Source organism: Strigops habroptila, chromosome 1 (assembly GCF_004027225.2).
Source record: "Strigops habroptila isolate Jane chromosome 1, bStrHab1.2.pri, whole genome shotgun sequence".
In the NCBI taxonomy this organism is placed as follows: domain Eukaryota; kingdom Metazoa; phylum Chordata; class Aves; order Psittaciformes; family Psittacidae; genus Strigops; species Strigops habroptila.
In genome coordinates, this window is record NC_044277.2 from 139,458,693 (window position 1) to 139,482,138 (window position 23,446).

The window sequence follows — 23,446 nt, forward strand, 5'->3', positions numbered from 1 at the left end:
CACACACTTTAGTAGATAAGCTCTTCTCATCTGCCAACCTCTCTGTGCCTTTTTTATTTTATAATCAGCCTTTCTGAATTGCATTTACAAAGGTATGGAGGTTTATTTGAGGGAGTAGTGTACCTGTTGTAATATGCTATTGATTTTTCAATTTGTGGTATTAATATTGTTTTGGTGATTTAATGCGCTCATACAAAGAACGAAATAGAGCTCTTGTACTTGCACTGTAAGGATGCTCATTTAAAATGTTCCTGAGGCTTGAGTCCTCTTGGCCATTTGACTAAGACTGCAATGTACTGCAACAGTTTAATATCTGATATCTGGGGGACTATACTGTGCATTTGCTGACCAATGGGCTCAATATTCAGATAGGTCTTTTCCATCTCAAACATCTGACTATGTGGCTTATTGCAACAGAAAATTGCTGCCTTGATAACGCTTGGTAATACTCTTACATTATGTGAGCCCCAGGATACTATTTATGAATCCAACTTTTTCAGTACTGCCCGCAGGCACGAGGCATGAGCAAATGGTGTTTATTGCAGTGCAAATAGGATCTTGCTCTTGTGCAGATTCTGTGTGGAAGTTTGCACATTCCCCCGTAGGATGAGAACCATATGGATTTTCTTTCTTCTTTTTTTTGGCTTTTTGGCAGGGAAATAGCAGCCAGACACTACAGATAATGCAGTCCCCAAATGTGGAGGGAGGGTTGGTGCAGGAGGGGGAGTATGTGCTTTGTCTGTTAAGCAACATCTGAACACATTGCCTCTGTGTTCCTGATGGTGCACGGAGAATATGGTTCTTTTTAACTTCTCTTAAAAACATTTTCTTTTGAGCCCTTTTGTAGACCACTCTTCAGGAGCATCCAGGATCAGCTTTTTGCCTTCTAGTGATGACTTTTCCCTGTGCTTATGGAGTCTGGGCATGCTGAAAAGGTCTATTTTTAATATAAGGACAATGTCCCTTTTGCCTCACCCCTGCCACCTGCTTTTCTATGCCTTTGCTTCTAGCGTTACAAATGCAGGTGAGGAGCAGGGACACTGGATTGTGCCTGCAAAAAACTGCATGGATGAAACTGCATTTGTGGAGAATGCAGCTGAGATTTTTGGAGAGCTCTCCCTAGAGCCCACGGGTCAACTGTCACAAAGCCTACAGCTCTCAAAGTGCTGTAACAGATACTATACATTTTAATGCCAGGAAACTTGGGGGTGTAGTTGAACATACCTACAATGAGTCAAAGCCAGTATAACTTATGTCTCTTTCTACTCCTTTTTCTGATGTATACATTCTGATGACTGAGAATCTTGTATTCCCTTGGTCTTACTTGTAACATGCATCTTCTGCTTCATTTCACCTCTCCCTAAGCTTAAAGAAAAAAAACAGGGAAAGCCTAAGATCAAATACGGCAAGGTCAGCAGGGGCAAATCTTGTTGGGGTGCTCTAGGGCTTACACCAGGACAGGTTACTCTTACGTTTTCGGTCCTCTTCTCTTTCATTAGGTCCCCAGCATGTCACTTATGCCAATTACATATTAAGATATTAACCTGTTTTTACGTAAAGAGAGTTTGAGAAGATGCTTCTGTGACCCATGGGTGAGAGCATGGTGAGCCCTCCTTTGTGAGCAGGCCCTGCCACAGCAGTGCATGGCTCCAGCACTCCAGCAGGTTGAGCATCTCACATCTGAGGGAGAGAGGCTCTGCTTCACACTGTCACTGTTAACACTCTTATCCTCACCATACCACTGTACTTCATGTGTGGCAGAGATATCCACCCCTTTTTTTTAGATCCCTTTGGGCACAAGTGATGCTGTGACAGGAAGACAAGCCTTTGTCTCTGGATGTAAGGGGTTCCTAGTTGCAAAATGTTTGACATACAGGCTGTCACAGTGACTCAGGTTGTTAAACTTAATTTGTTATTATTAAAATTGGAATATATGAACTGGATTTTCTCACATAGTCGTCTGCTGCATCAGATTTCCTTCCTTTCTCTTCTTTGATGCTCTGGTGCATGAATTTTCACAGTCTAGCTGAGTGTCCTGATAGTGCGTTTTATTTGATGCTTATTTGAGAGCATTCCAAACTGCGACGGATAAATGGTATTGGCAGGGGTGTTGGAAGGGTTGTATTTTTCACATTATCAGAGTGTATATTCTACAAGCTTATGTACTATTCAGATAACTGCATCTCTAAGCTGAAACTGAAATGTTTAGCTGTCTGTCAAGTTCTTGGCTTAGCACACGTTTTCTGTAAATTTCATAGTATTTGCTGGGATTTGCTGGAGAGTTTATTCCAAAGAGTCAGCACTACTTCCAAATGGAAAGTTATTTCTTCCCTGTGCTCATCTTTGTCCAAGCAGTTCATACGTAGTCTAAGTGCAGCACCAGTGCGAGGCTGGTGGACAGAATGAGAACAGAGTGAATAAAAATGTTTCTTTTTTTTTTTCTCAAAAGAGTTTTGGTTTTACGCTGTCCTACAGTTTAAGAGGTTTATATGTATTTCTATGCATTAGACATTTTATTCATAGAGTAAATCGTGTCAGTCTACCATTGACTGTTCTCATTTGCTGCACACAGCATTTTTTAGTCCATCGACTTAGCAACAGCATAGCCAAAGTGATTTCTGGTTAACCTTATCTGGGAGAAGACCCCTGTAACAGATTGTAGATAACATATGCATCATGCTAATGCCATAAATGAACACAGCTAATGGTTTAAAAATCCTTCCCCTCTTTTCCCCCCTGTCGTGTTGTATGAACTTAATATCTGATTCAAGCAGTGGGATACAAATGCCTCTAAGTTCTCATAATACGATATATATAAAATTGGGCAAAGGCACAGTTTTAAAATAGTCTCTGTGCAAGCATTGTAAGGGCAGATAAATGTTCCTAAAATAGCAATATATTTCTATTAAACAATCACTCAGACGCCACCTGCTGCTTTTGGCATTTTAAAATCTTATTTGGAATAGAGAGAACAAATGATTGCTTCTCTGTCTCCCTCTCCCATCCTAACTTTGAAGGTTTCTGCCCAAGCTACAAAGACAGCAGCCTGTTTTTTGGAGGCTGTTGGTTGGATGAAGTTGGTGGTTATTTGAGCCTGCATCCAGAATGAATGCATCAAGTCTGAACTAGACTGATTAGTACTAAATCCAGGATGCCAGGGCGATCAGGAAATAGATCACTTGTTTAAACACCAGTAATGATATTTTTGTTGCATGACTGTCATCGAAAGCTACTGTTGATTGCCTCAGTGTGGGGAGAAAAAAACACACAACATCAAAAAAACCCATAAAAAGGCAGGGAGTGTAATCCACTTCACTGTTACAGAGAGAGCATACGTGCAAAATCTCCTGTTACATGTAAGATTGGTGAACGCTATATGAGAAGGATCTGCATGGGATTTAAATCTGACAAGAGAACACTGCACAAGAGTGTTTCTCGGAGTCCAAAATAGCAACATTTTGACAGCTGTAAGACCACAAACATTGTTCTCCTAAGCAATTCTATTTTTCTGGTTTACAGTTAAAACTGGAAAAAGGAGAAATGCAAAAATCTTAACAAGCACACACATATTAAGTACTTACACAATCCATCAGTGGCGATATTTTCCAAGTGATTGTTTTATCAATAGTCATTAACCCACAGGGGACAAGAAGGAATATAACATTTATTGCCATCAAGCAAGAGATAGTGCAACTTCAGTTCATAGCATGCAACTGTGGAAATAAAAACAACTAATTCTGAGACTTTCAGTGCTGCCTGGGGCATTTACACTCATAATTCCTGATGCATTTCACCAGAAGGAGGGGTTTTTGCTCTCTACCTACATGAATATGAGAATTTCAGCCAGAGCTTTTGTAGCCATCCCTTAATAAAGTCAGGCATGTATATGAAATGTGTTATTCTCAGCACTGAAGCATTAAGATCTGAAAAGAAAACAGTACCGCATGTAGAATTGAAATCAGTAATATTGTCTTCAATATCACATAAGAAATTTCTTTCACTAGCTAGCACTCTGGAAAATCAGCTGTCTTTGCATTTCAGATAATTACTTCTTGTATCCTGAAGTTCTATATTTGTGCTAGTTGAAGTGAAAAAATACACTGTGTGTAAATATTCCTCCTCCTTTCCATTTTCAAGATCTGTTCAGTGGAGCCATCACATCTTTATTGTGCTTTTGGAAATAGATGGACATAATTACCTGTATAGATTCTGTTTGTCATTGCCTTAGAGGCAGTGAATTAGTTAGTCAGAGCCTAGCAGTCAAAAGGTTCAAAAAATCTTGCTTTTGTTCTTTGTTTGCAGATTTTATTCCTCACCGTACAGTATTCCAACAAACCGCATGATTCCACAGACATCAATCACGCCATTCATTGCTGCTTCCCCTGTCTCTACATATCAGGTACGTCAGATTTGCGCTTGTCTACTGTGTTCCCAGTTAATTATGTTTTGGATGTGGATGAAGGCAGAGCTTATACCACAGAAAATTCTCTGAGTGCTTGCACTGTTGAGTCACACTTTAAACAAAAGGCTTTCTAGTAGTATTCAGGTATCATCTGGTGTAAGGTTTTAAGTGTTTACTGAATTTTTTACACTAGCAATGAAAGCCAAAGTATTCCTTTTATTTCAAGCAGCTTCTCTAGTAAACAGCATTTTGCTTCATTTCCAGTTGACAGCAGCAGAAGCTTATCATTCTTACTGAAATGTTTTGTCATTTTGGCTGCCCTTCATTAGCCAACAGTTTTAAATGTGAGGGTTTTATATTTATGTTAACTGCATCATATTTTGACCTTTTGACCTCAGCTGTATTTGCTCCAGTAACAGCATCATTTAAAAGTGCTCATTTTTATCCAATAGTCCCTGACAAGGCAAGTTACTTGAGGATAACTGTCCTCATATCCTTGCTCAGTCTCACACACGCTTTGTCGTTCAGAATTTCTTTTCAGCATATCCCTCACAGATCTCCACTGGGAAATTACTGCCATGCTCTGACTTTCTGAGATGGAAGTCTCAGGTTGTATAGTTCTATTATTAGCCGCTCTCTGGAAAATATCACTTCACTCTGAAGCTGGTCATCAGCTATACATTTTCCCATTTCAGTTATTTCTGTCCTATAGCATCGGTGTTCTTCCTGAGTCCTACCTGAGATAAGCTACTCAAACTTGCAAAGCCACGTGGTGGGTTGTTCTTAATGTTAGGGTTGATTTGTTGGGAGTGAAGTTTGAGATGGTGTGCTACTGCTTACAGGTAATTCTTGTGCTTACACTTACTGTGTTTTAAACTTGATCTTCAAAGATAAATGATTCTTGTATGGCTATGTAACACTTGCCAAACAAAAGATGTTCTGGTGAGATAAATCGAGTAAGTTTCAGTAAATGGTAGCAGCAAAGAAATGTCAGTGCCAGAGACATATAAGTGCAGCTCACATGCTCGTTTCTCAGTAGCAAAGCTGGTTTAAGAGTCATACCTCCTCCCTCTTCAGATCACTGAATTCAGGCCACCCAGCCACTTTCATCACTGCTCCACAGTTCACAGTTGCTCCCTTCTCCCATCCTGACTTGAACTATAGCATCAGTTCATGGTTTGATGCATTTGCACCAAAACCATTGATTTTATTTTATTTTTTTTATACCATATCATTCTCCTTAGACAGTTTGCAGTGTAAACCCAAAGGCATTTGCCCTGGCACAGAGAAGGAGCTGCAAGGGTGAAAGAGTGGGAGCAATGAACAGCAGCAGGCTGTGGCAGCTCTAATATATTTTAACTAGTGGGGATTCACAACAGAAAATTTTGTAGTAGAGGTGTGTTTGAATGTGTGTGCTCTGGTTTTGTTTCTAAAGGTGTGTCGCTGAGCTTGCTTTTCAACAAAAAATCTAGTTTGACAAACTTCAACCACTGTTGAAGCACACGATTTTGCAACTGTCAGCACTTCCTTCATGAACAAAATCACAGGGCATCTGGAGAATTGGAACTTTGTAGCTTTCTTGTAGTCATCCCTGCTCATGCTCAGTCTGAGATGCCACATGCCCATCTCTGTGAGCTTGGGGATAGCTTAGTGAGGTGCCCACTGACAGGCACAGCTGTATTTTCTGTGTATTTCCTGTGTTTCGTGGTGCCCAGACTCATGCAAAAGGAAATTGGGATGCACAATTCTTGGGGTTGAGTCTGAGTAATGATAGCATGTGGTCATTCATGCTTAGCACAAGAGGGAGTTATGGCTCAGAGATGCCACCACAAATACACAAACACTCTCTAATGCATTTAATTGTTGGTAAAATTGGTATATCCATGAAATCTGTTACTTGTGAGTCATAAGGCAGAAAAACAAGGAAAGACATTGGTGAGGCATATAGACTTCTGATGGAAATGGACGCCACGATGCCCAAGGTAAGAGCTAATCCTGGGGGGCAGGGACATCTTAAGCCAGCTTTGCCATGGAAGCTTTCATTTAGAATAAGCTTCAAAACCTCTGAATTAGATCTGCAGTTCTTACTGAAAACAAATCATTCTGGGGTCTCTGAATATGTTACACCTTTTAAAGTTCATACATACACTTTTGAAAATAAACTTTGAACATTTTATATCTCCTGCACTGTCCGCTGGATGACATGTTAATGACTATATTGATGGACGAAAGCAAACAATACAAATGAAAAGTAGGACAACGTGGAATATTGAAGACTGCTTTATGAGATAAAACAGTGTGTATCATAGAAGTGGTGGAGTGGTTCAGACTTCTGACTTTGGTAGAAAACATCATCAAATGAAATTTGAAAGCTTTTTCCTTTGCCAGTAACTTTATGAAGCATAAATGATTTTTGCATTGAATTACATGACTTAAGTCCTTTGCCAAAATTAGCTCCATAGCTGTAGTAGAAAGAATTTTTTCAAGTAAATCTTTGAGTTTTGTTTTAAACTTTCTGTGCTAATTAAGAGTATTTGATATGCAGGTCCAGAGTACTTCATGGATGCCTCATCCGCCATATGTTATGCAACCAACAGTAAGTGTATACTTGCTTATATCCAGCTAAAAGTGCTTACACTGTAGCCTTGCTCTGCTTGTCAGCCCCATTAAAGTCCAAGGTCATGTAAGAGCAGCCAGCTTTTTGACAAGAGCCCTCTGCTGTAAAGATTCTACTTCTTTAAGGAGCACCATTGATTTGGTGAAAAGGGGAGGATGGGTGATATGTTATCTAATTGCATTGATATAAGAGAATAACAAGCTCTAAAGTGTTGCTTCTGAAGCTTTGCTTCAGGGATGGCGAGATAACTGCATTCCTGCATACTTTGAATTGCCAGGTTCAACATATTACTCCTCCCTTACAAGCTTATCTATCAAAAAAGTCCTTTGTAGTCGTATATACTTTAAAGGTTCCTCAATGCCTCAGTAATGCATTTCAAGTGCTGAAAAAGGGTAAAGCACAGCTGTCTTACAGAGTCTCTGCCAAATATGAATCTGTTTTATGATTTGACCAGTCAAGTCTTTTTTTTTCTTTTTTTATCCTGAGTAAATTGTCATCTTTCATCAATTTATAACTGCTACTTAAAGCTGCGTTACACTTCTACCAACATTCATTAGAAGCAGTGCAGGTGATTTTTTGTTTACCTCACAAAAAAGTTTTGATGCGCTTTGCCTAAATATTAGCTATATACCAGAAAGAAATAACATACTGAATTCCACTATGTACAGATCACTTTAGTTTCATTTGATCAGTTCTTCAGGTATAGATCCATTTAAGAGTGTCATTAATTAGAATTCAAATGTGTACTCCATATAAGCATCAATACATTGATTTATATGAGGACGGTAAAATTAAAATAAAGGTGTGTAGCTTAGGATTGTTTTCAGATATTTTGACTTCATAATAGAATAACCTCTGGTGGGAGTTAGCTATACAACAACATGGAAATAATTACACTACATATCCGTTTAGTAGCACAGGACTCTATCTCAATTTGAAGCCCTCTTCCACATCCCTCAACATTTTGGAGACAAGTTCTTCAGTTTTCTCTCACCAGCGGTGGCCATAGTGTAGCACTGCACCTCTCTCCAGACCTTGGTAGAAGTTTCTATTTTAATGAACAAAGCTATGGCTGTGCTCCTTGTCAGGAGAGAAGCTGTATTGAACTAAATCACAGCTAAAATCAGTCCTGTATTCTAATATTTGGATTTAATTGCAAACCACAAGAAATCTTAGATGTGTGTATATGATGAGTTATCAGACTTGTGGAAGCCAAAGGATCTCTGATCCTTGCAGAAAGACTTCCTTTCTAAAAGGAAAACCTAAGTACTTTACCAATCCCAGTTTTTGTGTATATGTGTATCTGAGTTTTATTTGACTCTTCAGCCAAGCATTTTTCTGCAGTACTAGAAGAGGTATTTTAGTGTGGGAATTGGATGTATTTACCCCTTGGTAAAGGGCTGTGAAGAGAAAAATAATTTTTATAGTGAGTGGCACCCTCAACATGTCAAGTTAAATTTGCATTCATTGCCATCCAGAGTTGTGTCAGTAAAGGTTTGTGCTTGTAGGTGGAAAAGTAGAGGCACAGTGGATAAGTGGTGTAACGTTTCAGTTCCAGTGTCATTACCATTGTGGGTTACCTCCCTGTTATGTCTGTAGTAATCCCAGTCTCTTCACTGAAAAATTTTACCCATGTGTTTCCCAAGATTATGTTCTTAAATAAATGGACATGAGGCGTTTAGAACTGAAGAGGTATAAAAGCAAAAAGGCAGAACTACCATTCCCCAGGTTTCATTCAGAGATGAATTCTTTATTAGAAATGCCTGAAAAGTTGTCAGAGAATTACTACACAGAGGCTTCAAGAGACATCAGAATTAATGGCCCATTTTGAAAGAAAATAAAGAATCTGAGTCCATTGTAAATTTTTTGTAGTTTCATGCCTAACTATAGACTCTATTCTAGGCACCTCCATTGCTAAAAAAAAAGAAATGAAGAAAAGATTACAATAAAGTTGGCAGAATTTAACACACAAGTTCTGGTAACGCTGTGAGCTGATGAATATGGGAACTTTCTAGTATGGTTAGCTTTTTGTGTCTCCTTGTAACTTAGTTTGCCATGTTATTATCTAAATTGCCACTACTTTACTTCATAATATTTTATGAGATATCCCACTGGAAACCAGTGCAGATAAATATTATATCCTCCTTGCCCCAGGAATGAGAATGTTTTGTTAAGCCTCTATTTTTTATGAGTAGAGATGAACACATACATAAAGCATAGTTTGAATTGCTCAAATGCTGGTGGATAATTCTTTGGTTTGATTATAAGTTTCTACTAAATCATGTCACTGGGTGATTAGCTTTTCATTTCTGATAGAAAGTCCTACTTGATATTTATGTATAATTTAACACCACATAATGTTCCTCATGGCAGGAAAAATAGGCAGGACCATGCTGTAGAGGAGACAAAGGAGGTTTTTCATTCAGCATGCTGCTCACAGACAGGACAGTTTTCTCCCCAGCAGGCAACCTTGCCAACAGGAGGGAAATGCTGTGCCGCACAGTGCTACTGCCCTGTGTCTGCCTGTCTCTTCTCTGCCTGCCCATCTCATCTCCTGTGCCACCTGCCTGCCCACTCATTTGAATACGGTGCGTTTTCTTCAGTAGCTTGGCCTCTCAGACACCCTGCTCATTTATTTCCCTTTACATATAAATTTCAGATACATTTTCCTGATGTGTGCCTGCGTGTATTCTGTATCCATTTACTTGGTGGATTAAAAAAAGAAACACTATAGTAAAAGATTTTGTCTCCAATTCCTTCTGTAGCTTTTTAACTACAACCAGATAAACCTCTGACCCTAACAAGTAACGATAACTTATATATTAACTGAAAAAGATTTACATATATTTCTTTCCATTCTCCAAGAGTGTTTGTCTTCTTACTTTTGTGATCTCCTTGAAAGCAGATAACAACCAAGATGTCATTCTATGGGAAAAAAAAGAGTCATTTTTTTTTTTTATTTTCCTTGTGGGAGAAAGTCAGATGGGCAGTCAAGGACTCCATAGGTGCATCATAATTTACTCATGATTTTCCCTGTAACTTAACCTTGATATTGTAGGTTGATGCCAATGAGAAACTGCAAATAAAATTTTAACAGGGTTTTTATTTTTCATTAACAGTGATTTTTGCTAGCCTTATACTAAGAGCTATGGAAAATTAATGTCAAATAGGTTGAAGTAGTATTGCTATTTCAGAATAAATAGTATTAAAAATATTCTTCTGATGGCATAGTAGGGTCACATGTGAAAACCTCTCGCATATTTGTGCTTGCACAACATTCAGGGTTTTGGAAAACAGGATTCCTGAATCATGTGAACATGATGAAAAGTTTACCTTCAGGCTCATGTGTGACTCAGACACTTTTGAAAAATGTACCCTTTGTAAACTGAACCTTCACCACTTTTTGACCATATTGGCTGCACTGTGTCCAAGTAAGAACATCTCAGATTTGCCAGATTTGTTCCTTTGCCACATCCCCTGGTCCCCCGCCCTAGCTGTAATGGAAGACAAGCTCCAGAAGAGTTACAGCAGCGTAGGTTTGGATTTATATTGGCATAACGTTTAATGCACTGATGGCAGTCTGGGCTCCGTGTAGTTAACTACAGCTTTCGAAGTACAGTGCTCACTCATCCCTACTTGAAACAAGTCTTGTATTTCATTACTGCCTGAGGATAACAATAGATGGATAGTGATGACAGAATCAAAACATAAATGGGATAAGAGTTTGTCTGGGGATTTAAAACATTTGCTATATTAGTGTGTTTTTCCTGTAGTCCCAAAAGGCTGTCTGACAGCTCAGGGAAAACTTTGAAAAACATGTTGTTTAAAGTCAATTCACATATAGATAATCTTCATTTTTATTAACAATGACATTTGTGTAAAACTTTCTTGAATTCAAATCTTTATTACGAATAATACATGTACTCTTCCTGTCTAAAGGCAAATTATTTTAGTGAATCAACAGAAATGCTCTACCCTAATACTGGATGTACACACTTGTTTTACACTTACTTTTTTTTATTTGCAAGTAAAACTATGCAACTGTATGTAATCACTGGGTAGGCGCAGATAGGCTCTCTTGTCAGTCTGGAATAGTTTCTGCACAATAGCTGCAGGAGGAACATGCCAATGGCATAAAGGGTGCAAGCAGAGCAGCATATGGAAAAACCTGCTATTGATAACGATAAAGTCTGTTGGGGAGAGTCTCTCTCCTGGATGTTTCTCAAGCCCTTACAGCCTGTTTAGAAAGGCCAATGTCTTAACAAGCACCCTTATTATTATAATTTTTTTTCTGTCTTCCTTCCTCTGGGCCATGGCTGAATGTAATCTGTCTGTCTTTATAAGCAACAACAAAAACGTTTCTTATTTCATAAGCAGTGTAAACCCTGTACTTTGGTGAGAAGCGAGGCTGAGTAAGGACTCCAGATTCTTGCCTTTTGATTGTTGTGCATGAATGTAGCATAAAAAGTACAAACTGTCCAACTGAAATATATCAGTTTTCATTTTCTCACTAACGACTCTGTTGTTTTGGATAATACCCAAAATACCACAGCAGTTTCAGTGTTTTGATTCCTGTGCTCTTGAACAAAGAAGTTCCTTGTGCTCAGTTCTGTATCGTTCTCCCAAGACAGCTTTTTCTACCTCCCTTTTGTTGCTCTACCTTTTCAGCAAATAGAGCCAGGAGTCCATCTTGCCTTTGCCCGTTTGAGTGTAAGGGAACAAAGTACGTCCTCTGCAGATGGTTGTGTCCTGTCTCCAAGATGAAATGTGAGAGTTCAGCTAGCTGGTATGAAAAGTAAACAGGAAATAATCCTTAGAAATTGGAATCTCCAGCTAGTCTTTTAACTTTTAGCTGCGTATTTTTAAGAGATCCTTTGAAAATGAACTTACTTGAACTTTTAAGGCTAAAGAGTTTAGAGGTTGAAATAACTAACCAAATACCAATGCCAAAGTTCTGCTGAACAATTCTAATTCCAGTGTTTCCCGAGGCAGAAAATCAAGGACTGCCAATTCTATAACTCTGATAATCAAGACAGTAATTGGCAATGTTCACTTGGGACAGGCAGGCTCATAGGATATCATTCCCACCTGTTCTCATCCAGCACCCACCATATACAGATGTTGTCTCAGTGCTACTAAATGGGTAATTTCAGACTCAGCTGAGCACACACTTACCGACTCTCTTTAGTGCCAGGTGCTGTTGTGTTGAGGAGAGCACCCAGGACAGAAAAGGAGTGCCCAAGCTCAACCAACTCATGCCTCTAGAAGGAAACAGGTGTAAATGGTTACCCAAGTTACATCTCATACTCAAGTGTAGGGGTTTGTACATTTGTTCCAGCTCTTCTGGAATCACACCAAAGTATTGCTGCAGTCATTTGTTCTGCTGTTGTAGAAATTAATATGAATTAATATAAATAGCAGAAAAAGATACATTCAAGTTTCCAACCCCTTTTGACACTCTGCTAGAGCCCCCTAGTGAAACTGGACGCTTTTTGTCATGGCAGCAAGACACACCACATATGGAACCACTTATAAACATGGATGAGAGAACCACAAGCGTTTCCAATAGACAAGTCCTTGCATTCGAGGAACTTGTGCTTTGCTGTTTTGTCCTAAAAAGGCCTTAGAGTTCTAGTAAAATTTCTCTTCTTTCAAATATTCTACACATAGTGTGTAGTACTAAATGGATAAACCATCAGTCTAAGATTTTTTAAAAGACATTTACATTAGTGGAAAAAACATATATATATATTTCATACAGATCTGTAAATGTAAATGGAAAAGATCTTTGGAAAAGAAGAAGGCTAACACTAAATTTGAAATGTACCCTAGAGATTATGAAGCCAGGAAATTCTGGTTGAGGTTATGGAATATTGATTTCTTTTTAACAGAAAAGATGCAACCTTAACCGTCAACCTTCATTGTCAAGAAAAATCTTAACACAACAGCTGTTTAAAAGCAGTAAGTTGTATCAAAGGAGGCTATTTTTTAAAAAAGATAGTTATTAATCAATAGGCATTAGAGTACCTTCTGTGGAAGAATGTAGTGCATTTAAAAAAAATCAATCTCTAATTTTGTACAAAGCCTGCAGTCTGTTTTATCTTTTCCAACTTCATGTGCATCAACTAAGACTGAAAATCACTAATACTTTATTTGTTTCACGTAATATATGTAGCATCTCTGGTTGCATGTAGATTTGCATTTATATCAAATTTCAAATTTGCACCATTCCAAAACCTGAATATGAATTGTGAGATTCATATGTCATGTTTGCTGTTCTGAGACAAAAACTTCCTCGTTTGTTGAGCTTTGGTCAGATTAGTTATTGTCCATGTGTTAGATTAATAAGTAGGCAGAATACGATAGGATCAGGAGAAAGCGATGGACTGCCTAAGCACATGGTATTAATTACAGGCGAAGAGTTAGATTAGTAAGCGTGCAGCAAGGGGCTCAGCAGAGTGGTGAATTAGGTAAGCATGTGATTTGTCAGATGATTCCTCAGTTTAGCTCACCATCAAATATTTTGCCATGTGTATTGCATTATGGCTACACAGGTGTATGTGTGCTGTGAACTAGAAAGGCATGTGATACGTGTATATTACAATCCTCAGATTTATCCTTCATCATGGACCATCTCTTATTTTTTGCCTGGTAATACACAATATCTTGCAGTTGATGCTAATATTATCCAGCCTCTGCAGTGAGAGCTCTGCTACGCTGGCTTAAGCAAATCAGACAACATGCATGCAGTAAGCGGGACACAAGCCCACTTGCAACACAGGTGGTCATAGTGCAATTGCCAAACATGCAAGTTCTGTGAGGGTGGAAAAGAAAGGCAACAATTTTCATCCGCCACAGGCAGCAAATTGCTTTGAATAAGCTCTGTGCTCTGGGAGCACAGAGGTTTCACACTATCTGGTGACAAGGCTGGACATGATCTACTGTGGGTGCCTTCTGCACACAGGGATGTGTCCCTTTCCCGTGATGGAGATGTGCAGTTAAAGATAGAGGATGTTGCTGCAAGACAGTTCTTCAGCAGAAAGGTTCCTGGATCTCCCTTTGGCTTCCCAAAACCCATCCCTGCTCTGCAGAAAATTGGTGTTTTCATTACAGGTGATGAGGTACTGGGCAGCTTTGGAGAAGGAAACAGCCCTGTGAACCCAGAAGAGTGTTACTGATGAACAGCTGTGTCATAGAACTAGAGTAATGCCAGGGCAGCACCGTAACTATGACGACTCAAAGATAAGAATTATAAAGACTAGCACAACCTGTGAAGGTTGTAAATGTGAAGTCCTGCTAGTGAAGGAACAAGTCAGGTTTCACACTGTTGACAAGATGTCCTTTTATATACAACCGAGTTGAGTAGGAAGGGGCTTATGTAAGAATCAAGGTGTAAACTGCAGTTTTTTGGGTTTTTTTTTTAATATGGTATTCATATGGAATTTTGTCCCAGAGGATTCAACTGTTATTGGAAGCAAATTCCATATGGAATTCATGCATATAAATGTAATGTCTAGCTGTAATTCATCCTTGCCAGAGGTCCTTTTTGATCTGAGCCTTCCTTTCCTCACACTGTTTTCAAAGTAGACACATAAGGCTTAGAGCATTTGGTGACAGATACTTTTTCTTCTGCCACTGATCTGTTGTGTGACCTTGGAGAAAACATCTTTCTTCTCAGCTTCCTTTTCTCATTTGTCTTTTTTTTAATCCCAATCTGTTTAGATTATAAAACTGTCATACCTCTAAATAGCTTTTACTACATGTTTGTGAAAAGTCTGGTGGAACAACGGCCTGTTTTGACTGACGCCTCTAAACAGAGCCTCACAATGATGCTATTAAGGTTTAGGGGTTTCCTGTTAAATATTTAAATAAGCCTGTCCTAGTTACTGTCGTGGTTTAAACCCAATCTGTAGTTCAATACCATGCAGCCACTCGCTTATCCCCCCTCCCTGCGTGGGATGGAGAAGAGAATCAAAAGAATGTAAAACCTGCAGGTTGGGATAAGAACATTTTAATAACTAAAGTACAATGCTACTAGTACTAGTACTAATAATAATGATAAGGGAAATAACTGACTCAACTCGCCTTCTCCTTCAGCAGTTTCTGCAACTTGTCGGGGAAGTTGGATCTGAATTTTACCAGTTTAAATCAAGAGTTAACTTTGCTTGAGAAAATTGAATTGCATAGGTGTGAAACAGTGAGAATGAGAAGACAATCATGCCTGCAGCAATAAATTGATGGAGACTCTGGGACTTTCCTCATCCTTAGAACAAAAGCACTTCCATAAATTACCATTATGTTATGTAAGCGTATTCAAGGACCCTTTTACATAAGAAGGGGAAACTAGCTGATCTATATAGCACTTATGATTACATCATGATTTATCTAGTTCAGGAGTTGTATAAAAATTATAGTTAGTGATGTACTCTAAGGACTTAGTGACCAGTTTGTAAGACTCAGGATTTCTGCTGTATCCAAGAACCATGCTATATAATCCCTTCCAAAACCTGCTTAAATAGTTTGATTTTTTTGCCTCTTGATAATCCTATGGGGAGGCTTGTTTCAGAATACCTTCACTTAGAGGCTTTGCACTACATTTGTAATTTCCAGTATAAAGGTTCTCCTTTTCACATCTGTCAAACATTCTCCCCTACCTTCAGTAACTCTTCTCCCTTCTGGATGTTCACCATATTAATTTATAGACAAAAATCTTACACACATCTTCATTTTCTAGGCTGACAATGTCAACATCACTATGCATTTGCAGTAACATAGGGATTTTTTACCTCTGGCTGCAACAATGACCCTTCTTTGGATCTATTCCACTTTGAATTCATTTTTCTAGGACAGCCAATGCTCACGGTATTCCAACCTTTTGTACAATAGCATTAATACTTCCTTCTCTTTGTTGGGATTACTTTGCTGCAGTGTGAAATAACATCTTTTTTTCCTTGTACACATGACCTTGGTAATGCAGTCATCTTCTAATACACTGATATACCTAGGTTTTCTCCTTCTTCCAGATTTCCAGCAAATGCTCCTGGTTTTTTTTATATATATACATGTCCATATATATACCATATATGTGGTCATAAAGGACATCACAGATTAGCCTACCTGTCTTCATGCATTTGTGCCTTGGTCTATTTAAACCAGTCCTTCCCCTGTACAAGTTCATTCTGCCTCTTTACTGAACGTGCTTCACAACATCACAATTTCCACAAATCTTATTATTCAAGGGCATTATTAAAAATATTGTATGAGAACAATTCTTATGGAGATTTTAGTGGTCCTCCCACTGCAGCAGTATATTCTTTATCATCTCCAAACTTAAGTAACTTCTGGTGTAGCACTTCCTGAAATACTTTATTGACCTTCAGAGAGCTTAGAGCTGCTGCATGTCCTTTGTCTAGAAAATAGGTCATTTTATTTTAAAAAATGAGGTTAGCTAGCTCTATCTTTGGTTTAGCTATGTTCTATCTTCATTAATATCCTTCAGTCCTAGCCACTGGACCTGTGCTTACGTGTGCCAGCTCTTCCCTTGCTCTGCAATAAAGATGATCCAGTCCTGGTTCCTCATTTTGCTTGAACTCCTTGAGTTCAATGACTTCTGGTTTTTTTTCATCTCCTTTGACTGTATTCATTCCTCTGCCCAAACTCTCATTCTCAGAAAGCTGCCTTTGCTGTCTGATGGCTCAAGGGGGAAATTGAAGCCATGTCCTTATCCTGTTGGGGCTACTTCTGAAGTACCTTTAATGTGTACCCCATCCTCACTGCATGGGGAGCCCACCTGTGGGTTCTGCCCTTGTTTGTCATTTATCTGTGTGAGAAACCTTTTGTTTCACGTTTGAGTATCATTTGCAAAGACTCAGTCAGACTTTTAGCATATCTTCTGGCCTCTAGATGTAGCTGGTTTTGTCTTCTTTTTTTTTTTTTTTTCTGTTCTGTATTCATTCCTGATATACTTATTAAGGTGTGTGAGTAAGTGGTGACTAATTAACACCTCCTTGACTGCAACTGGTAAAGCATTTTAATGACATAATTATTTTTAAATGTTTTTTGAAGAGACAGTGCTAACAGATTTTTTATATCAATATATAAATGTACACTGTGATTTGACATCCTGAAAGTTAGAAACATCCGAGATATCATAAATAATAGCTTATTATTGAATGTAGTCAGGTCTAACAGTATTTGCCATTCATTTTTTACTCTATTAGATAAAATGCTTTCTTTTCAGTTTGAATGTCTTTATAAAGAATGTAATATTGACCTAAGCTTTGCAGTACAGAGGCAAATCTAGATCAAATCATGTGTATCTTTCCTAAACTGATTTCAGCCTCACTGAAGTGGAGTGATTGCTTAATTACAGTTCTAAGGTTATAACCTTGTGGCCTTGTTTTCTTCTCAAACTGGTGTACGTTAGGAATAAATCCATTCTAAGTCTATGCATTCAACAGTGTGTGCCAAAGAGCTTCTTGTTATAAATAAGCTACCTGCAACATCCTTGACAGCATGTTTTCAACCTTTTTCTTACATGATTGCAAAAACAAATAGTGAAATAAAATAGTATAAACACTGAACATTCTTTGACTGTTTCATAGTGCGTTGATGAAGAATGAGTTGTGTAACACAGTGGCAGATCAACAGAATCTAAAGAATTTTGAAGGAGTGCTGAGTTGTTATTTAGTGAAACCACTGAATGGTTGTTTTTTGGACTACCTGCCAAAGAGGTAGGTTTTCCTCCCCAGCAGGGTAGGTGTTCTTATCACATGGCCTATTGTTAAAAGGAAGGTGGAAATTAGCGGTTGAAATTTCACTTCTTCTAACCGTGGTTTAAATGCTATTTGTTATTTCTTATTACCGGCTACAGCCTTGAGTGTAACTAGGTAAAGGATGTCTGCTGAACAGCCTTCCCACTCCATGACTTTTAAATAAGTTACCGGGGACATTTTGTAACATCGCTGCAGGCCTTGTTGCCCAGTAGAGCCCCTGCCTCTAACATCCATCCCAAATCCCAGTTGTAGCCCTTCACCCTAGTGCTTTTCAGAGCAAGCAATCAAGTGGAAGTTACCTTTTCTCTACATGCTGCAAACCACACACACCCCAACACAGGAAAACAGTTGGGTTCCTCATTATCAGATGTCTATTTCTGCCTCTTAAAAAGCTGTATAACTCTCAGAGAAAAAACATGTGCATCCAGGGCTCAGTCCAGGATAACCTGGATGATTTCTTCCGCTCCAAGCTGAGGGTCACAGCTTGACACCCTGGTACTGATTTCCATGGTGGGACAAGAGGATTGCATATGATTCACACAGCAAACAGCCTGCTTTCAAACAGCCTTTGTACTGTTCCAGTATGGCAATCTGTAAATCATTATGCACCCTCTCTTTGCCCAATCCACACAGGATGTGAGTCTGTGTCAGCTCCCAGCTTGATAGCCTTCCTCTTTAGCGCGATCAATAAAAAACTCCTGCTTGCAGCATTGGAAATTACTAGCCTATCGCCTGCCTCTAGCCAAGAGGGTGGGCGTCACATTCACAGATGTGCCCCATCTGACAGGGTTGAGGCTAGAGACATATTTTTCATTGGCAGGTAGGGGGAGAGCCCTGCTGTTGTAAAGCTGGTCCATCCACACTGCCGGAACTACTCCCGGCTAACCCTGGATTCCAGTGGGCCAGGAGCACCAGCAGTGATTGTATGCACTCCACCACTGACATTACCTCTCGCTGACAGGCCATGTCATTTCTGAGGGAAGGAGAGGATTGCTATAGGTGTACTTATTTTAAATGTGGATGAAGTGTTTGATGCAATGAGTGTTTTCTGGTGCTTGTCAAAGGTCTTCAGGGAGAGGAGGGGGTGGACATTTGTCAGGAACAGTGACTGCTTCTGATAGACAGGCAGATGCAGTGCTCTTTCTTCCTGATTTGTGTCTGTGGAAATAGCAATGCTGCATTAGCTTCCTTGCTAACTCCCTGTCCAAGTTCAGCAAGCAAAGCCACCCGTCATGACAGCTAAAGGTGTGACAGGCCACATCTTCCCCTAAGAACAGCACAGGAATAACAAGAATGTGGAAGTAAAGACCTTAGTGCAATTCCCTAGGTTTCATGCTGCCTTCTACAGACAGTGACACCAAGTTCACATCTTCAACCTCCACTTGATATCCAATTTTGTAACACTTCAGGCTAATCTTCACTGGTATTCAACACCATGGGCATGTTGGCTTTAATGAGAGGTGTTTATAGAGCCAATTTCAGGCAGTTGCTTAAGGCAGGGTGATGAGGGTAAAATGGTCTTTGAAAGCTAGTCTTGGTACTGTTGCTGCTGCCTAGAGAGACTTTGGGTTCAGTGCTCAGATTTGGACTCACAACAGCAAATGTACCTTCAATCCATGCCAGTGCTCATGGTAAAGGCAGGTGTGACTTTCCTGGAGTAGCTCCCAGGACCTCCATACTAGTATTGCCCTTTGTTTTTCCTCCACTTTCCAAGGTAGCAAAGCCAGACCATTTATCCTTGATTGACAAAATTCTGTTTTGGCTATAATATTGAGAAACCTTTTGCTGGGACTGCACAGGTGATGTGTACATTTTTAAGGCTTTGCACTTCAGTGGATAGTAACCACAGATGTTTCCATGGGTATAATATAAATAGGTCAATGTATGCAACTGCCATCCATCCAGAAAAAAAACATTGGAGGTGTTTGTGCTGTAAAAGGGATGAGCTCATTGTAAAGATTTTGGAATAGAGCTTGAGGAGTTTAGAGTACCATAATCTATGAGAACTTCCTCTCATGGGGACTGGATGTTCAGCTGTGTTCATTTGTCATACTTCATGGAGTTTTACATGCCATTCAAATCTGTCTTCCAAATAGAAATCAGTGATATAGGTCATGGCTTTGAGAGTGTGGGCTATGATGATTAGCCATGATCTGTTTGTGATGATAACTGCTTGTCTCCCCAGTATGCAGCATATTTGAATCCTCTCTGGGCCTCTTTTCATAATGCTGTGCAACAGATAAATAAAGGAGTAAGTAGGAGCATGCTGTGGGTGTCAAGTGAAGTATGAGACTGTGCCTTGTTCTTACCTTTCATCTTCTCAGCCAAGCTGGGACAATATCTTACTGGGTATTATGCTATATTTATTCTTCTTCTCACAGACGAAAAGGCTGTATTAACTCTTTTGTGCTGGTAAAATTCTTGTGGATAAATACACATGATGGAACTCCTGAAGTTAATCATTCCAGTATCCAGTATAAGTCATAGGAATGTCACAGGCATTGCTTTTGTATGTTATATGTTCTAAAGGACAATACTTTTGCTAAAATGTGGTGGTTTCCGTCTGAAAAGTATTTTCTCTATTTCAAAGAATGCTATCTGTCTTTATGACATGCTCTAAAGTGGAATCCCAAGCCAAACAGCAGCAGAACCAGCAGAAGGTTAGAATGTGTGGCAGACAAAGACTGAAAATCCCAGAAGTCTTCTGTCAGGCACCCATTTTTACTGTACACATCATTGGTTAATTAGCTGCTATGAAGTCATCGCACGGTAGTGTGAAATTGTTTAACTTCACTGTGAGTGAGTCAATTTGATGACCTCTAACTTAAGAACTGCAGTAAAAGTCATGGGCTGCAGCAAGCTGTTCAGGCCTTGAAACAGCTGACCCATAGGTACACCTGAATAGCAAGTTTATAGCAAAGACACTTGATCAGAAATGAAAAGATGAATCATCGTCTTTAAAATACAGGACAGTTGCCAGCAAGTTTTAAGATTTTCCCTGCATAGTTAAGGGACTTGGAATACAACTTCCTACAAGTAATGAATCAGTTCTGATGATTGATATAAGGCTCTTATTTTCCTGAAGGTTTTCAAAGGCTTCTGAAATGTTTCTGAAATATTCCAATAATTGATGATGTACAATATTAAGTATACTGCCAAGCTGTCCAATTAAATACAGTCATAGTTGCTTCTCAAACCCAAAATTAACTACTTGGTTTGACATATTGTGAGCCCTCTTATGCAGGTAGATAATTCAAGCTCCATGAGGAGTTTTGGTCACCTAGTTTCTCAGTTCAGTGGATCTGCAATTGAATAGTTTCCTCTTAATGGGTGACTTGGCTAAGTGGTTTGAAAGTAATTAGCAAACACAGTAGACCTGATATTGAAGTATATGATCAGCATCTTATCAGGAACTACTTATTTCCTGTGTGAAACTGTGGTTGACTTAACAAATTCAGAAAGCAACTTGTTGCTCCTTCTTCTAAGGAAGCTAATCAAGGAATGGTTGCACCATCCCAGGTATGTTTTGACTTGTGATTAAGTTTTCTCATCTGATTTTAAAGGCATTTTCAGAAAGTCTATTCTTTAATAGTATTGGATGTTTTATTTGGTCACTTTTAAGAAAGCAGTAATTGACTTCTTACAGACATAGACTATTTTTTATCCACTAATACATTTTAATCTTGGTACACAGCTATTAATGGGATATGCTTCCACTCCAGAGCAATTCAGATTGATTTTGTTTCTACTTCAGAAATATATTACAGTAGAGCCACAGTATATAAAAGTGCTCAGTGTGTTGAGATGAACTAGCCTCATGGTATTTGCAGCTTCTAATCGCCACTTCTTCTACATCTAGAGAAGAAGTGGTGATTGATTGCCTGATGCTCAGGCTAATTGATATGGCACCAAGTTAGTCAGAAGCTCTCAGCTTCATCAAAATCACACATGACATTGCTCAGTATTGACTGGGTAGTTCATATGATAAAAGTGCATGTCTTGGAGGAGACTTCCAGAACTAAGTGAATCTTCCTTCAGCATCATTTACATTTTTTCCAGAAAGGCTTCCTGCCTGGAGTAGCATTACTCCTCCGCTGGAAATTTTTTTAAAGGATGTTCTCAGGTCTGTTTATTTTTTATGGGCTTGGATGCGGTCACTGAGATCCTGTGAGATCAGAAGAATGGAATGAAAGTGGCCACAGATGACTCTTGAGCTATTTCCACAGCTGGATGCACACCAGCCGGAGTAGGCGGTCCTCTGCAGATGAATTAGTTCGTTGAAGTACATGATACAAAACATCTGTTACAATGAGAACAAACAAAAACAATGTGCCTTTGAAGACTGCGTTTTGTTGGGAGCTGCTTGCAAGGGTGCTGAATGAGGCAGTTGTCTGCAAAGAAACATTTTCAGGCTTGCCCTTGTGTGAACTAAAGCAAAACTACACAGTAAAAATATCTAAATTCAATCAAGCAAAAGACCTGCTTTTCCCAAATTTTGTTACTCTGATTTCTGGTACGGCAATGGGGAGGGAGAGAGCCCTTCTCTATCTAAGTTTTTTATACCCTAAACCACTTTTAATACAATGGTATAATTCCAGCTGAGTGGCTGTAAAAACTTAGAAGCTACACTGGTACAGTAACTGTTATTCTGTCAGTCATTCCCTGCACTGCTTTATTACCAGCTGTCTTGAAGTGCAGTAGACATTTTTCATTGTCACTGCCACCTGATGACAAATAAAACCTTCAAAATGGTTTTGCTCTGAGGAGTAGCTTGCGGCTCCTAGCCAGAAGTAGACCTTTCACGTCACCTTAATGAGCAGAAGCAATACAAACATTCCCACCCCGTTTTACTCTTACAAGGCAGTTACTTTTAGCTGTGTTTGATTTTTTTTCTCACAGTTGAGCTGATGAGGAAGTAAGAATACTAGATATTTCTGCAGTAAACAAACATGCTGTGTGCATGAAGGCTAAAGATGAATCAATCCTATATGCATAACAGGAAAAGTCTGCACTGCCAAAGCATACTTCCAAAGAAGGCTGGTGCACAGTCTGTGTGTGCACATAAGGTAGACAGTAGTAGTAAAAGAAACAAATAGAAGTTAATCCTTTAGATGAGGTAAGCATTAGGGATACGTGGTTTTGGACCTGGAGATCCTTTAGTTCTTCCCTTGCTGATGGCCCTCTGTGTCTGCACAAGGCAGCTACATTGGTTTTCTTAAAGGCACAACTGAAAGAGGAGCTCCCGTGGGTCTCGGGGTGTCAGATGGACCACTGGGAGAGGGCATCTTTCCTGGCTTTGCATCTGTGATCCAGTGGTAGGTGTCAAGAGAGGTGAGAAGCTGCTGAGGAAGCGAAGTTAATCAAGATTCTTGTTTAGTTCAATTGATTCTAGTTTCTGCTTTCCTGTTGAGCAGGGTGTCTGATTGTATACGTAGTCATAGTTTATTATAGCTGTACAAGACAATTATGTTAATCTTACTTTTATTTCCTAATATTCTTTGATCTCATACACATCAAAGATGTAAAATTTTAGTCTTGCTGGTAATTAGGTAGAAAGCAAATATGCTGTCTGTCAGTACAGAGGATACGAAGCACGAGGAATTGTCCTGGGGAAGTCTAGATTCTAGTCTAATTTTTTTTCTGCTCATCAGA

General features: G+C 39.2%; 1 protein-coding gene across 3 annotated transcripts in view; it reads left to right on the top strand.

The window, feature by feature from the left end:
• Nucleotides 1-23,446, top strand: part of RBMS3 (RNA binding motif single stranded interacting protein 3) — a 712,107-nt gene that overhangs the window by 637,979 nt on the left and 50,682 nt on the right. For all 3 annotated transcript variants that reach the window (XM_030490138.1, XM_030490143.1, XM_030490152.1), the window contains 2 exons: nucleotides 4,303-4,399; nucleotides 6,948-6,998. In XM_030490138.1, coding sequence (XP_030345998.1) covers nucleotides 4,303-4,399; nucleotides 6,948-6,998 — 148 coding nt within the window. The remainder of the gene's footprint in view (nucleotides 1-4,302; nucleotides 4,400-6,947; nucleotides 6,999-23,446) is intronic.